At 53.3% G+C, this 16,664-nt stretch overlaps 1 protein-coding gene across 11 annotated transcripts in view; it reads left to right on the forward strand.

The window, feature by feature from the left end:
* AGAP1 (ArfGAP with GTPase domain, ankyrin repeat and PH domain 1) overlaps positions 1-16,664 on the forward strand; it is a 519,827-nt gene that overhangs the window by 142,178 nt on the left and 360,985 nt on the right. For 3 of the 11 annotated variants that reach the window (XM_074364532.1, XM_074364531.1, XM_074364533.1), the window contains exon 1: positions 420-1,984. The exons of 4 other annotated variants lie outside the window; for them this stretch is intronic. In XM_074364532.1, the coding sequence (XP_074220633.1) occupies positions 1,015-1,984 (970 nt within the window). In that variant the 5' untranslated portion in view covers positions 420-1,014. Of the gene's footprint in view, positions 1-415; positions 1,985-16,664 lie in introns of those variants that run through there. 4 more of the 11 variants (XM_074364528.1, XM_074364529.1, XM_074364527.1 and 1 more) reach the window with 4 other exon arrangements.

The following is a 16,664-nucleotide window of genomic DNA, read 5'->3' on the forward strand; positions in this document are numbered from 1 at the left end:
TAGTGTACTAGGAGTGAAGCTGCACAGTCCTTCATTCGGAGGGTACTGGGGTGAACAGGACCGCCATCACGGCGATGCTGCCTCCCCGATCTTTGTTCTCTCCTTCCTGGGAGTGCACTTGCTCCTCTTGTAAAGTTAGGGCAACGAGTACCAAAGGTACCTTGCTTTTTAAAACAGGTCGCTTGGGTTGCATATTCTTCAGAGCTCCTCGATTAGGAGAGATGCTTCATATAAACCCTTAGCGGGTCAGAGACGACGCATATTTTGTTCACTTTTGCAAGACAAGCTCCAGAGTGTCGGTTCAGGCGGGGCGCAAGCCCCCACCGCCCATCCTACGGAGGCTCCGGTCCGTGCGTTGGCGATCCACCCCGGCGCTTAGGCCTGTCCGCGGAGCCGCGCGCCCGCCGCCGCCGCCGCCGCCGCGCTCCCGGGACTCGGCGGCCAGGCTGGGCGCGCGGCCCGCGGTCCCTGCACGTCGGCCCCCGCCCCGCCCCGGCGCGTATTTCCATTTTAAACCGCCGCCTGCCTGCCCCCAGCCCGCGGCCGGCGCAGCTGCCCGCGCGTCCCGAACCCAGGGAGTGGCGAAGGCTGCGGAGCCGCCGAACTGTGCAAAAAAGGCCCGAGGATGCGAGCGGAGTCCGCGCCGTAGACAATGAAGCCGCGGGCGCCACCGCCCGCCCCGGGCCCTGCGCGCCGCGACCGCACCTGCCGGCGAGACAGTCCCCACGCCTGACTGCCCGCCCGCCGCTCCGCCCACTCGGCCCCGTCGGCCCATGGCTCGGCGTCCCGGACCCGGACCCCCGCACTCGGGCCGCACGGCGCACGGGCCGGCGGGCGCCAGGGGCGCCGTCCCCGCAGCCTGAGCGCAGCCCTCGCGGCGAGCGGGGGGCGTGGGCCCACTCCGGGCGCTCCCGCCCTCCCCGCCTCGCCTGGCGCCCGCCCCGATCGTGCGGCCCGGCCCGCGGATGCGGCGGAGTCCTGGCGGGCGGCGCGGCGGCCGCGGCCCCGGGCGACATGTACCTGCTGGACGGCAGCGGCGAACCCGCGTCTCCGCCCGCGGACGCGATGCCGCGCGGTACGCCCCCCAGGAGGACTGTCTACCGCATCTCCGTGACCATGGTTAGGAAGGAGCAGCTGGGCGCGCCGGGTCCTGGCGGTCCCGACCCTCTACAGGCTCGGATGCCCCGGCCCGCGCGCTTCCCGGACGCGCCCGGGCGGCTCGTGGAGGAGGCCGAGGAGGCGGCGGACGCTGAGGACTCGGAGGACCTCCAGCCGCGCGCCTGGGACTTCCGCACCTTCCGCACCCGCAGCACCGGGCAGCTGGAGCTCGGGCGGCTCCGGCCTTGCGCACGCGGCCCGGAGCCCGCGGACCTGGCCGGCAGCCCCGCGGCTGTGGAGGAGGGGCCTGGCTCGCCCGCGTCCGGCAGCCCCGACGTGGAGGGGGTCCGGGCCGCGCCCTTGCGGCGGAGCCTTAGCTTCAGGCACTGGAGCGGACCAGAGGCGCCGCGGGACCGGTCTCTGGGCCGCGGGAGGCGCCATAGCAGCTCCGGGAGCCTGGCTTGGGCGCCGGGCGGCGAGGCTGTGGCTGACCTCGGGGCCGCCCTGGAGCCCGCGGCCTCCGCGCAACCCGCCTCGGAGAAGCGCAACACCCTGGACGTGGGCGAGGTGCTCAGCAAGAACGATGGGCTCTCGGACCTCGAGCGCTGGGAGCGCAGCAAAAGCAAGAACCGCACGCTGGACAACAGCGACCTGCAGCGGCTGGAGCGTGCGCGGGCGGCGGCCGCGGGCCCTGGCGCGGCGTCGGAGCACCGGCTGCTGCGCTTCTTCAGCGGCATTTTCGCGCGCAGGGATGGCGCGCCCGGTGGCGGTCCTTCCCCGCGGAGCGGCGCCTCGCGTCCGCGCGGCTATTTCAGCAGCCTGCGTCGGGCTCCGGCCGACGCGCACTCGTCCAGCGCCGAGAGCATCGACGGGTCTCCGCGCAGAGGTGGGCAGCGCGCCCGGAGAGGGGAGGGCGGTGATGGGCAGCGGCTTGCTTGGCAGAGCGCGCTGGGACTTGGGAGCAGCTAAGGGACCCGCCCTACCAGGTCATCAGTCGGCAAGTGGCCGTGCTGGATGCGAATTCCGGTACTGCGGTTTTTCCCTCAGTCGTGCTGCAGGTCTGGAAGTGATTGACTGTCCCTGCTCCCAGCTGTGTGTGCTGGGTATCTTTCAGGGTCTGTCACCTCAGCCACTGAAGCCTGTCTAGGGAGAGATCACCTTGCCAAGCGGTGCTTTCTCCCGCAGGTACTGGCGCAGCCTGCTCCTGAGCTTGCTGCTGCACTGCGTGCTTGCCGGCTGTGATACCTGGGGGCTGCAGCAGGGGGCCGGGGCTGGGCCCCTGAAGCTGCTGCACAGGTGGTGCCGCCTGACTGGGAGAAGGACATTCATCTTGGTTAATTTCTCATCTTAATTCCCTTCCCTCCACCCCCCAAGCCTGGTCTCCCTGTAGGCGCTGCCATCTGTGAGTGCTGGGATGTGGCCCCGCTGATTTGGCTGCTCTCATCTTTTGAGCTGCTGAGAAAAAGGGTTCACCCCAGTGGTCAGAGATAGCCCTCCCTGCACACTGGTGTCGGGTGGTGGCAGCTCCCCTAGGACCGGGTTCTGCTTCCTAGTGATGAGTTCTGGCATACAGGGCACACAGCCTGCCCTCGGATCTCTGTTCTCTGGTGCCCTCCAACAGGCACCTCGCAGGGAGTTCTGGAGGCAGATGTGGTAATATTCTCTTGCAAGAATCCGCGAACCTTCTGGAAGTTGTTTGGGGCTCAGAATTCTCCAGAAACTTGAAACACAAACCCCTTCTCTCTGCACACGTGGGCATCACCCTGAAGGAAAGCGGCCAGGGCAGGCAGTGGGCTGGATGGTTACACCCATCTCACAGGGAGGGGTGGGGGGTGGTGCCTAAAGACACTGTCCAGGTGGGCTTAGCTCACCACTGAAAAACCGTTAGTAACTGCACCTTCTGCTAATTACCAAAACTCCTCTGCTGATAGAGATAAAGGCAGTTGAAACACGCAGTGTGGGCTTTTAGTTGAAGATTTTCAGCTGCTAACTCACCAGCCCTGGAGAGTGAGTGCCTCCTTAGTGGACCTTACAGGTGAACCGACTTCCAAAGCTGTGTGTTAAAACCAGCCAATACAAAGAAACCACTGACCTCCCTGAAGTCCTTTTAATGTTAAACTGAAGACAGATGATGTCATGTTCCAGGGTGCCCCCACTGATCCTCAGAATTGGACAGAAAATATTTGAAAGAAAGCAGTTGAATGTGCAGATAGTGTTTAAAATCTGAGTTCATTAATGAGGATGTAACAACGTTCTCTGTTGCCTGGCGTGAGTTAGTTTAACTTGCTGCACACATCTTGTTTTAACCTGCCTTGGAATACTTACTTTAGAAGGCGCTGTGCTTGACTCCAACCATTATTCCATCTCTTCCCATATGCTCTTAAAATATTTTTTTAAAACTAATGTGCATTTTGTTAAGATACAGGGCTTGTATGAAGTGGCCACTGCCGTCAGTTGCATTCAGGGGAAGTTCAGATAGGCAGGCAGGAGTGCTTCCTGTAATAGCAGGCTTGCATCTTTGTTCTCATGGGCTTTGTCGAAAATAGTAATTAGCTGCCTGGGTTCCGGACAAATACAGCTCCGAGAGCAGGAGAGGGAGACGGCACAGAGCCGCTTAGGAGGAGAGTGGTTCCGTGGTCAGCACTGATTGAGGTTAAAAGCATTGGGGTTTGGGTGTTTCCTGTCGGATGGATGGGTGGTGGATTTGGAATGGTAAAGGGGTGAAGTGGATTGGAATTTTGCCCTCTAGGGCAGTATATGATGATACTAATAGCAATAATTAAAGTAATACTGGGTTTGTTCCCTGTGGCTGGTCCTTGTCAGGGTGGAATTACTCTGGTCTCTGATGTAACGGTAACAACGTGGGTTGTGCAGAAAAACCGAGTGGTAACAAAGTAGGTTACGGCACAGTCTGAACCCCAGGGCCTTCCTTTATTCTAAAGTTCTAGGTAGTCACAAAACTACCCCCTTCACCTGCCTTTGGCTAAAATGCCTGAAATGTCGGTGTTCTCAAGATTTTTGTAAGGCTGGTATCTATTACAGGTAAAGGCTGCAGCCCCACGGCTTCAGGTCTTCCCAGTCTATCATCTGCTTTCCACGTTTTATGTAGTCGCTTCCTAGGACGTAGATTACTCAAAGTTGAGGTGCTGTTTAAGTGAGGTCTTGAGTTCAGCGTGCAGTTCTCTCAGGTAACATTCAGATGCAGTGGAACCAGAGCTCACTTTCCCTGTGAATGTCTGTAGGGTGTAGGTCCCCAGAGCCTTAAACCACGGGGCCGGGTGGGTTTGCAGGACTTGGACAGTCTGGGTTTTAGGAAGGTAAAGGTGTGTGTGACGGAACAGTGCCTGTGCGGTCTGGCAGCACCACCCTGTAATCAGACACTCAAAAAATGTGGCAAAGCCTGAGACACTCGCAGTCAGTATGACAGATGTGTTTTGTCACCACGAGACTGCTAAACACTTGTGAATAAAGCTTCCGTTTTCGGACCTTTTTGGAGTTCAGAGTTACACGTAAGCTGTTGCAGACTTGTGATACATGCCATGAGCGATAGCAGTCGCTTTCTTTAAATCTCAGCCTTTACAATATCTCAGAATTTGACATCCTTTCAAGTCTGAAGGAGGTTAGAGGAAACTTGTCATCTGGGGCTGGTTTTCCTTTCATTAGACTCTTCACAGCTGTTAAAATTTAAAAAAAAATGTATTGAAGTGTGGTTTACTTACAATGCTAGCTTCAGGTGTATAGCAAAGATTGTTACACTCAGCTGTTAAATACTTGAATTGACTACAGGAGAGTAACAGACTAATTCATTGTTACATTATATGGTTTACTTGGCCTCTCAGAAGTGATGCGTAGTCTTAGATAGGTACCTTTGCAAGATGGTTGGGGTCTTATTTGAGAATCACAGGCGCCCTCAGCACGTATCTCTGGGTTTCTTGTAATCCTAATTCAGGGCATTAGGAGGAAGGGATTGAAGCTCCTACCTTTGTTGGATGATTGTCGCATGCTCTTTAAGCCCCATTGGCTCTCGTCTGTTGGGGCATCTCCTCTTCCTCGCCTGTGATGTCTAACAGGTGCCTCCCAGAGTTCCAGGGCTGCTGCTCGCTGTAAGGTTTGTAATTGTTAGCAAGCCCTAGAATGTTTCATAGAGGCCTTATGTCAAATCAAGGGCAGCTTTCTGTTACCTGATACACATGTCTTAGGGCAGAGTCTGTTGACACAAGTATAATTTAATGCAAAGAAAGACAAATAAGTGATTAATTACACTGTAGGCTGTCACTCTCTGGCACGTGCCCTCTGCATCCGGCCAGCCTGCTGATCCTCCTTGGAACCAGCTGCAGGCAATGCCAGTCCAGGACTGCATGTGCTTTTCAGGGTGTTCTGCTGCTGTCCAGGAGGATTGATTACAGCAATAAAGTGATTCATTGATAGCCCTGACTGAGGTTAGCGTTTTAAATTAGTAATTTACAACTGATTTTTGACAGCACATTTCTATGTGGTTTTGTTCTTTAATTTTTGATTCCCTTAATTTGTATCATTCAATTTGTGTAGCATGATAGACTGTTTTATAGTTTAAAAAAAAAAAAAACTTCAGTGGCGAGAGGAAGCAGCAGTGAAATGACCGAAATAACTTGATACATTTTTATTTCTAAGCTTGATTTGTTGCTAAGAAGGACATAAGGGGTTTCAAAGAAAGGATGTTAAAAAGAAAAAAGGATGAAAGGATGTAGCTCAGAGTTTCTTACTTGAGACATTTTGAGTTAATTATATATTCAGGGTTTTGAAATTCACTTTTGTTTTTTTTTTTAAATAAATGACTCCAGGTAGTAATTTAGGAAAATCCCCATTCTTTTTGTTAAAAGGTTGAGCTGTTTTTCTGGAGACAGAGCAGCCCCCTTGGGATGTGGGCAGAGCTGCTCTGGTCAGCCAGAGACCCTCTGAGCCGGCGTGGGAAGCTTGGACTATGTCTTGCCATGTTTATTTTATCAAGTTGGAGCCCGTGTTTCAGCATATTCACCTGTTAGCATCTTTCTTTATGTCAACCTGGGCTTGGAATATCCTGCCCCCAAAGGAATGTTCAAAAGTACATCTACTAAAAAAAAAGTCCTCCAGTTTTAACGTGGGCCCATTGCAGCCATCTGGTTGGTTACACAATTAAATACTTTTACTTGGAAGTCTCAAGCCCAACTATAAAGCGCTGATATGACAATGTGTATTTTTAGTTGTTTTTCTGTTGCGTTAATAGGCATTTATTGAGTTTCTGTGGTATGTTCTGCAGCAGGAGCTGAGAGCTTGGGCGTACTAAGGCACAGTTCCTGATCTCATAGGTCTGGAGCCTGTTGGGGCAGGTGGAGCACAGTGGATCACAGCTTCATGGGCTACTTAGAGGAAGGTGTGGCTGTATTTCTCTGCACAGCGCACCGCCGTTGGAGCACTAGTCCTGGTGTGTAGCAGTAATTGCATTTACATGTCAGCCAGGTCTAATAGTCAGTGAGTCCCTCCTGGGCGTGAATGAACCCTGTAGCATTCCTCCTTGTACTGCGGAATTAAATGCACTTGCTTGGCACATAAGCTTGTAATAAATGTGGGAGGAATTGAGAGGAGGTAGGGGGAGATTAAAAAAAAAAGAGCAAATTTCCTTGAGCAGGGGAAGGAGTTAATGAAAGCCTCAAGGAGGGATAAATGATCTGGGTCTTACAGGATCGGTAGGAGTTTGCCAGGTAGAAAAGAGGAGATTCTCCACCAGCAAGTTGGTTGGGATTTCTATAGTTAACTCATAACAAGTCATTCCTTTTCCTTAGATCTGTATGACTAATGCCAGTGTCAAGCATTAAAAGGATGTTATGGTTTCCACGAGGTTTTTTTGTTTTTGTTTTTCTTTTTTTTTTGGCGCAAAGTTTTTGTTTTTGATGGGAACTCTCCCTTAGACTATTGTTATTCTTTTCTGTAATTATTTGAAAAATTATATTCATTTAAAATGACACAATGGGAAAAATAATGAAAAAGAACAGGTTTTATTTATTTAGGACAGTGGTTGAGATGAAGTGTGTACAGCTGCAGTTGTTTCCCCAGGTGATGAACAGAATTGGTATTAAGGTCAACAGATTAGCAAAAAGAAGGGCGATTACTGTCTTTGCATCATTTTGAGAGGAAGGACCATCTGCCCGCCATCGTTTTGGTCTAGGCTTTGTTCAGCTCAAATTAGAGTCTGCTGTGATGATGATACTTGCTTGTCTGTGGGTTACGTTCTTAGGAATTCTGTTTCTCCTGTGTGTCTGTTGATGTAGGCGTTCACATCTGTTCTCTTTTCTCCTGTTAGTTTACTTAATGTAGATGCTTCTACACTTTAAAAAATGTTAGCGCACATACAGTCGTTTGGCTGGTTTTAATGCAAAGATGCATCTTGACACTTTGTTTTCTTATCTCTTGTTAATTTCCTTTTCGTGTTGGTTTTCAATTCAAACTAGTGCATCCAAAGACTCAGAAAGCTTACAAAAGAAAGCAGCGTCCTGGGCTGGAGGATGGGCATCTCTGTTCCCTCCTTAGGTACCAGGGCGTGCCAGCCAGGGCTCACGAAGGGGTCCTCTGGCTTCTCCTTACCTAACACGTGAAGATGATTTTAAGAGGCACTTCATTTGGTGGGAAGGAAAAGGAAAAGGAGACTTGCTTTCCTATATGCTGAGAATAGATCCACGCTTTGTAACTATCTCTGGTGCGACCAGCAGGTATGAGATTTTGCGTGACTCAGTGTAACAGTCATTCGGTCAACACTTAGGACCACTCCCGTTATCCCGTGGGCTGTCTTTGGGTACCAGTGGAATACAGATTCATCTGAGTGGACGCTTGTCAAAGGGGATCTTGCGTCCCCTCGCGCCCTCTGTGCCTGTCATCGCAAGGGCTTCTTTCAGCCACGCTGCTGACTGTCCAACACTTGAGAATTGACTCTGTAAACAATGCCTCCGGCCTCTCTGATGCAGCTCCTGCCCTCTCTAGTTCTTACATCAGATCCAAATTATTCAGACGCCACTTGATAGGGGTGGGAGGATGGCAGGCGTTTATCCACTTTGTACCTTCCTGTTCCAATTAGCAGGGGCTTTCAAACAATGGAAAAAGCGGTTGGTCTGCGAGATATATGTAACAGGATTTCGGACTTGGGGATGCACACTTGTGACTTGTTTCCTGCAGCTTCAGTCCTGCTACCTTAGACGCAGGCACGGTCACGGGTGGAGTGGTGGACTGAGCAAGGCAGGCTTTGTCTCCCTGGTGCCCCCCAGCTCACCCATAGCCCCGAGATACTTGCGTCTGTCATTCTGGTTATTTTAGTTCCCAAACTAGAATCCCAACTCCTGAGAATCTGACCTCTCACTTCAGACTTCAGGAGGCCTGCTCTGCTTTCCTGGTGTGGCTTATGGAAGACCAGATCAGGAAAGACACTTGAGGGTCTTTAACTTGGAAGGGGAACCTGCAGACGTGTCACCCAGTTTTCAAGAAGCAAACAGAAGAAGGACCCGGACTAGTGAGATGCGTTAGGGAAAGTTTGACTCAGAGTTAGGAAGGCACTTCTCAGTTGGAGCTGGCTGCCTCTTTCCATGGAGGCTTCCAAGCACAGGCTGGTCAGGGAATGTTGGAAGGGGTGCTGTGTTTGTTGTCTGGGGGCTTAGAATTGGTGGTCTCAAAGCCCCGTGTTAGATTTTAAGGTCGAGAGTCCTTTTAGGACCTAGGGTTTTGATGACTTTTGTGCCTGATCTCTCAGCAGAAACTTTCCCTCAGACTTACAGAACAGGAGGTGCATTTGCGCTCTTTGTGGCGAGCGCCTGCCTCCCCCACGTGGCCCCGCATGAGGCTCCTGCTGTACTCAGCTGGCTGAACTGAGATTTATGAGAATTGCAGCCTGGCAGCCAGAAGCGATCCGTCCCTCCCTCCCGGCAGTTGCCCCCACGGCTCGTGCTTCTCGGGCTCCTCTTGGGCCATCTGGGTACTGATGCCACTTGTCCTCTTGTCCTCAAGGCGGTGGGTGATGTCCTAGTGTGACCTTCATCTGATTCTCTCCCAGCCTGTGCCGCTTTCTTGACTGCTTTCTTTAGCGTCCTTGCCTCGGAAGCTGACTTCAGGTATGTGAGTCATGACGATGATGGTGGCCGGAAAGAATGTTCTGTTTATCAGGGATGACTTTTAAAGCTACCACGTGGGGATGGTGCAGCATCCCCTGTCAGTGGAATGGGTTTGGTCTTGGCTGCCAGTTTAGGCTTGCAAAGTGCCCTGAGAAGGCGCTTCACTGCCCTGCCCCCCACCTCATTTATTTAAGTAGGTGTTGACAGTCACCGTGGCTGATTGTCAAGGAGGCCAGAATGCATGTGAAAGCAAGTCCTAAAAGCTCTTTGACCCAACAGCTTTGCTTTAGGATGATTGTCTGTAGTATGTTTTGCAAAAGACTCAAAGCTGGAACATATCAGCTACGTGGGAAGGCTTGGCTTACAGGTGTTCTGAGATGTAAATTTGCCCAGGTCAGGTGAGTGCATTGCCAAAGCTGCAAGTGTGAATTAACCTTGCATTTTGTTTTCGCTCCTTCATCCCGTATTTTCTAATGATCTGCAGTTTAACTACTTCTTTTGAAATTGTTGACCATTGTACCTTCAATTTATAAATGGGGAGAAAAGAGTTATCTTTTTTCATCTTATTCTTTTTTTATCTTTATTGTCTCTTTATTCGTGTAGCTGGAAGAGTGAACTCCATTTTTAGCTTATGGATTCATTTCCTTCCTGACACGAGCCAAATGCGGGTTGATTTCCGAAAGCCATTCTGAGTGCCGCGTCCGCACTCTGCCTCTCATGAGGCCCGCTTCTGCTTTCCTCCCGGAGAGCCTGTGGCCTGAACTGCAGTCGTCTGCATCCCTGGGGGCCGCCCTCTTCCTGTTGTATCGATCAGTGGTTGACGCCTCTCTTGGCTGTGACCTGCGGCCCTCAGAGCAGTAAGCTCTGGCACAGCACACGAAGTGCGAGCCGTGGACTGTGGTGTAAGCAGGGTCATTTGAAGCATCCCGTGTTGTCACATTTTCGGGTTTCCTTACACAGTGTTACAGATGGCGTCATTGGACCTGTGTTCCTCTCAAGCATCTCTCGGGGGCTTGTCTTTGCCCTGGGGGCAGATGACATCCACTGGGACTGGTTCTGAGCCGGGCAGCGCACCTTCAAAGGAGCATCCTGGAGCGAGTCCCCACAGGGAATTCACCATGTAGGGCATGTTTGTTCTGACGGCAGGTTGTCGTGTCCAGGCCTCCTTGAGAAGAGCGGGCACCCAGTGGGAAGGGCAGCGACAGCCCCCAGAGGCTCTGCTCCGAATCATCCCCCAGCACCCCCTGAGCCCCCCGTCTGGGCGCCTGCGCTGTTACCAGGGCCGCGGGCACCAGATGAGATGACCTGTGCCCATGGCTGCTTTCTGTCCTCCTTTCACATGGTCAGTCCGCTGGCCTCTTTGCGGGTTTTGGCGCCATCACCTCTCTCCCGCCGGCCCCCCACCCCGGGTAGAAAGCACACACTGCAGCAGAGGGAGAGTCACTTCCAGCTTGGCGCTCTGGGCCTCCTTTAACTGCCTTGTCCACCTGCTTCCCCCAGACAGACGCATGCAGACCCACATGGGGGGGTCTTGTCTTTGTAAAGACCTGTTAGAGTTTGAAGGGCGTTGCCCCCACCCCTCCTTAAACTGAGATCTCAAGTTTATGAGACGAGAATAAACGTCGAATACCATAGAAGCGTCACAAACTCATCGCAGCTTTTCCATCTGCCGTCGGCACTGACCGGCGCCTGACGAATACCACGCCCAGCGGCTCTGGCGGATTATGGACTATCAAGAGTAGTTTATTAACAGGCAGATCGGTTCAGAATTGGAGTCTTGGTGAAATGTATTGCTTTCCATCGATGTATGCACCAAGTCGTGTCTGCCGCGGCGGCTCACCAGTTTGCATGCTTTAGCCCATGATACCATGCTGCTGGGTTTGGTTTCTGTGTGTCTTCCTCTAGGGACAGTGGTAGGTGTGTCGTGAAGCCCTTTCAAGCTGGTCGTCGAGCCCGTGCCGCTGGTTGGCAGAGAATGAGGCATCCTGAGCTGGATGCCAGGTTTTGCCGTTTTTGGGAGGTGTCCTTGAGCACGTAATCTCACCTCTCCGTGCCTCAGTGTCCTCACCCGAGAAGGAAGGAGTGATAAGCACACTCGACCTGGGCTGGTGGCGACGGATAACGGGTGAGCTGCGCTCTGTCCCCAAGGCTGCTGCTGCCTCCCTGGTGGTGACCCAGCCCCTCCCCTCCTCCCCAAACGACAGGAGCTGCTCTGGAAGTCCTGTCACCCTGGCCAGCACGGAAAGTGAGGTTCTATGTGTGTGAGAAATCTTACTCTGCTTTCAAATGAAAAATAATTTCTTCTGTTTAAGGTGAAATGGGTAAAAATAATGACCCCTTGGAAAGAAGTAACAGTTTGGGGTTTCATTGGTTTTTTTTTTTTTGAAACGTGCTTGCGTCTTTTATCTCTCCCAAATATATATATTTAAAATTTTGATTAAAATTTAATATTTAGTATTCATAATTTATGCAAATAGACATTTTATAAATTATGAAATAATACGTTCAGTATTTAATGTTTAAATGAGTTAAAATGTAAAAATGCATGAGTAACTTACGAGGTCAGCCAAGAAGCTGGGGAGTGACAGGGGCCCATGCTGAGGTTTGCAGCCCACTCACTGCCCCTTTGCAAAGAATACTTGCATGTTGGCAGCACCTGCCGGAGGCTTGGACATGCTCACTGATGGACAGGTTGACCTGTGTCGTCCAGATTCTGGTTCAAAGGAAAGCTTTCTGAATAACCACCTTCCCTGATCCCTCCTCTACTGGGTCCTGCTGAATCGTGAAGACATTATTACTTACGGGGTCGCTCCTAAGACCTGCGGGTTAAAGGTCAGGTGGGTGGGGCTGATGACAGCCTCTGTCCAGTGAAGGGATGAGCCCCAGCTCTGAAAGTGCACCCTGTTCCCCGAAGGAGAATCCAGGGAAGCGCTGTCACCAGATTTGCATTCCTGGGTCCCTTCGTTTCCTACCCTGCAGGAGATGTTTGTGGCGTTTTCCTTTTCTTTACAGCCTTTAGATAGATCTCGATCCTTCAGAGGGAGGTTAAGTCCTGAGGTCCATCTCGCCAAGTTGCGCTTTCAGTCTCAGCTTCCCCGGTGGCTGTTGTTAACCCACAGCTTTTTTGTCCTGGAATTTCGTCCCTCGGGCAGGCCTCTGACTGACGCCTGGCTCTCATTTGTATAGACGTGCCTTTGGGGTGATAATATGGCTTGTGTGTATAATGCCAAGTAAATCCTAGAAAGATCGTTCATCTTAGATACCAGCTTAAAGTCCATTTCAGGTGAGTGTCCAAACTTCAGTGTACTTGGTGCATGTCAGTTACAATTTGATAAAACACGCAGATAAAATCATGTTATATGTGGTAACCAGCACTTGAAACATGGTTTATTTGTTTAGATGAGCTGTCAGCTTTTCAATTCTTCCAAAATACACAGGAATGTTCTCTTCATTCCTGGGATGTAGCCAGAGATTTATCTGGGGTACTGACAGACAGACGCAAGGGAGGGAGGTCAGAAGGATTCCAGTCATTAAGCATCTCTTTGGAGGGAGGAACACATTCCCAGGAGTTAGGCTCTTGGTGGTCGGAGGATGTTCCTGGATTTCCCCTCCAACCCCCGTCCTCCAACACTCAGGTCTGAACGGCATCCCGGCTTCGGGGTCTGTGGACGGTTGGGTTTCCTCCGTGTGCCTGTTGGAGTGTGGGGTCCTGGCTGTGCATGTGGAACGCTATTCCTGTCCCTTCTTTCCCCAGTTCTAGGGGTCAGCGAGGGTCCCACAGCTCAGCTGCCTTTCACGTTGACAGCCCCTCTGCTTCAGACGCACTCTGGAATTTTCTGCCTCTCCCTGGGTCCTCTGTGTGCCCTGCAGATGCAGGCTGCCTCCAGAGAGATCAGATCCCACCACCTCCAGCCCCGTGCTCCACGAGCATCTGTCATGAGCATTTCCAGTTCTGGGTGGGCGTGGAGGCCCTTTCTTTATGTTGAGGTTTTTGTCCTGCCCGCGTGTGAAATGGCTCCTGCCCGTTGGGACTGGGACCAGGGGCTGCTGCTGCTGAGATGGAAACCATGATTTCAAGGGATGGGATCTTCCAGCATGCCCAGCTCTTGCAGTGGAGGGATGGACTTCAGGGCATTCAGGTGTGGGGGGAAGGCGGGGGACAGTGGGACTGTCCTGGGTCCCCTCTCCTGCCCTGCAGCCTGGTGTTCCTCGCAGCAAACCTGCTGTTTGGGGAGCAGGCTGCTGGTGCTTCTTTCGACTTGTGTGGCTGTGTCACAGTCAGGCGGCAGCAGCCGCACCGGCGTACTGTGTGCCAGGCTGGGCTCTGCTGGAAGCACTTTGCTTATGTTGACTTATTGATTCCAGCAACCTCGAATCAATAGGGCTGATGGGTTCTCTGCAGAGAGCAATCTGTGCAGAGGGACGGGAAGGCTGAGAGAGGAGCCGGCGGCCGCCCCATCACTAACAGCCTGCCTTCACCCTCCCTTCCCGCCACACTGGGACAGTCCTGGGTTCTTGGGACCTAGAGTAAGTGGTGGGAAAAGTGATGTCGCTGTGTCCTCCCTGTCCCAGCCCCTGGGGGGACACAGCCGGAGGTGGCCACGCTTCTTAGGCTGACTCTGACACGGTACTGGGTATCTTTGTTAATGGGCTCGGTTTAGCGGACCTGAGCGGGTCTCTGTGCAGCCCCAGACCCCACATTTGGGGACCACACAGAGAGGGATAGGCAGAGTGTGTGTGCAGGGACACGTGGTGTGTCCGTGAGCCGTCCATGGAGGGGACGGCATGGGGCTGAGGTGTCGACCTGGGTAGGTCTGGCGTCTCAGGTCTGTTGTGCTACTGCGCCCCCCCCCCCCCCCCCGGTCATTTATTTCAGAGACGTAATTTCTGGGCCTCACACTGGCAGGCCCGCTACAGGGCTGGTCCCTGACTCCTCCATCTCAAACCCAAGCCAGGAGAGGTTAGTATTGTTTCCCTGTATTCCCTTGCGATTCCTGCTTTTCCGAGATCGCAGGGGAGAGGAGGGTTGGGAGAGCTGGGAGGCTGCGTGGCGGCCCCGCCGGGGCGGGTGTGCTGGTCTTGAGTTTGGTCCCTCTTGCTCCATCTTGGGCGAAGTCAGTGTGTTTTTTCTTTGCTTGTGATTTTTCTTCCCCTCCAGTCCAGTCTGAGTATTGGTCTGAGAAGTCCAAATCAAGGGTTTTATTTTCAGAGTTCTAAATCCAGCCGTGTAAACACTTGGAGTCTGGGCCTAGGGCTTGGCTTGGATTCGTGGCTATTTTAAATCTGCCACAAGCCTTCTTGGGAGCCTCTCACTGCTGGGTTTTCTCTGGTTAAGCTGTGAGCTTGGGACCTCGGAGCCCTCCTGTGAGAGTGCCAGGGCTCCGGGACGGGAGCTGTGTACTGAGAGAGTCTTCTCCGCCTGCCCCAGCTCTGCTCCCGCGTCTGCCCCTTTCTGGGGAACCCAGGCCCTGAGGGCTAGGCGCTGGGTGCCTTCCTGCCAGCACGTCCAGCTGGGGCGCCCATGGGCGAGGCCAGTGTCTCTGCTGCTGACCACGGCTCACTGAGGGAGGGGAGAGGTCGGTTGTCAGCAGTTGCGTATGTCTGATCAAAGTGGAACAAATGGCCCTGGGAACCAAGAAGACGGCTGGGGAGCCTGACCTGGTCTTGGGGAGATACTTGGGCATCTCCTTCGGACCGTTGGGGAGGTGTCCAGCCGTCCCTGCACACCTGCCCTGTGTGCGCGCGCGTTGTCTCCTTCCCTCCTGAGAGCTGCTGTGTCGTTGGAAAGCAGACACAGCTCAGACACAGAGGACAGACTGCCCGAGTGAGCAGGTGCCAGGATGTGTGGGGACCCAGATTCCCGCCTCCCAGTTAAACCTGCACAGTGTCGACACAGGGAACCGCCCTCCCCCGCGGCCTGTGTCTCCGCGGCGACACTGAACTGGGTGTGATGCGCGGGGGCGTTCCTGATGGGGGAGACGGTGCCCCTGCAGTTGGGGAATGAATATATACACACACACACACACACATATATATATATATATAAAATTCCATTTCTATTCTTTTATTGTTAAATGGACCTTATAACTTCAGAACCAGCTAAGGGTCTCTGACAGTCATAGTCTGAGGAATAAGAAGTCCAGTGATAACGGGGACCATCTCCTGGTGTTTCCTCCCTAATCTGATGCTTCAGACACTGAGGCCAACTTAAGGCCTCCGACTTTGCCACTTGGATCGCCACGTGGATGAGTCATCTCACACGCCCCTCGCTCTTAGAGGCGTAAAAAGGAGCTACTTCTGTCTGAGAAAGTGTCTCTGTTGCCTTTTCTTATTGCAGAAACTTGCACGGCCCTGGTAGAGAATTGAAACAGGACCAAAATCAGTAAAAGAGAAAAAGAACATCGCTCTGCCTCCTCTTCCTCCTCAGAGGTCGCCGCTGCTGTCAGGTGACTTGCGGACCACGCAGACCACCTTCCGTGCACTTGTTTACAGGCCGCGTCTCCGCTTCGTGACCTGCTGTTCAGCTGTGGGCCGAGGCACACGCTCTGTAGCCCAGTCTTCAGGCTCGGCGTGTGGCACTTAACCTTCTGGGGCTCGTCCCTGCCCAGGCAGGTTTTGTTCAGGGTGTCCTGTTTTGTCGGGGTGCAGCCTGCACCCGAGCCTGCACCCCGTTACTGCAGTGTCCATGCTGTGTGCATCTGAGCTGCCGGGGGCAGAGGGTCAGCTGCGTGGGGGCCCCTCGCTGGGGAAGGAGAGATGGAAGGTGAGGTGCGCGTGTATGCGCAGGACCCTGGGCGCCGAGCCCAGGGAGCGCGGAGAGGGGCAGGGAGGCAGCTGTCCCCCGGGGCCTCCGTGAGCCGGGGCCTGAGGCAGCTTCCTGCAGAGACACTGTGCCGCTTGTCGGGCCAGGTGCCGGTGATGGCTGTGACCGTCGCCAGACCCTCTGCTGTGGACTTCAGGTCTTAATCCCTTTCTGTGTACCCACTGGGGTTTCTTTCATGCCGAGGACAGGGGAGAGACGGGTGGAGACGGTGCATGCGTGGGAGGGGGGCCAGGACTGGCAACGTGGTGACGGACACTGCCTGACCAGTGGGGAGGGAGTTTTTGTTAGTTTTTTTGGCAATTTTTTTGTTTTGTTTGCCAATTTTTAATCCATGGCTCGTGAGCAGTATTGACCCCGAATGTCAGTGACAGGGGCCTGGAAGTCCCAGCAGGTCCTGGAGGGCACGGGGGACACAGGTGTGATGATGGGGACAGGCCCTCATCAGGCACTTGGCCGCCTGCGTCGTCATCTCTTGGATGTGAGGCCCCAGACGAAGCCCATAGGGAGGAGACATGGAGCCCTGTTTGCCAGCAGACTCCGCAGACCTTCTGCCAGGACGGTGATTAGATTTGCTGGACATTACATCCTAATGGGCGGTATTTATTTTAATCATGTAACGCAGCCGCAAAATTGGT

The sequence above is a fragment of the Camelus bactrianus genome, chromosome 5 (assembly GCF_048773025.1).
Source record: "Camelus bactrianus isolate YW-2024 breed Bactrian camel chromosome 5, ASM4877302v1, whole genome shotgun sequence".
In the NCBI taxonomy this organism is placed as follows: Eukaryota; Metazoa; Chordata; class Mammalia; order Artiodactyla; family Camelidae; genus Camelus; species Camelus bactrianus.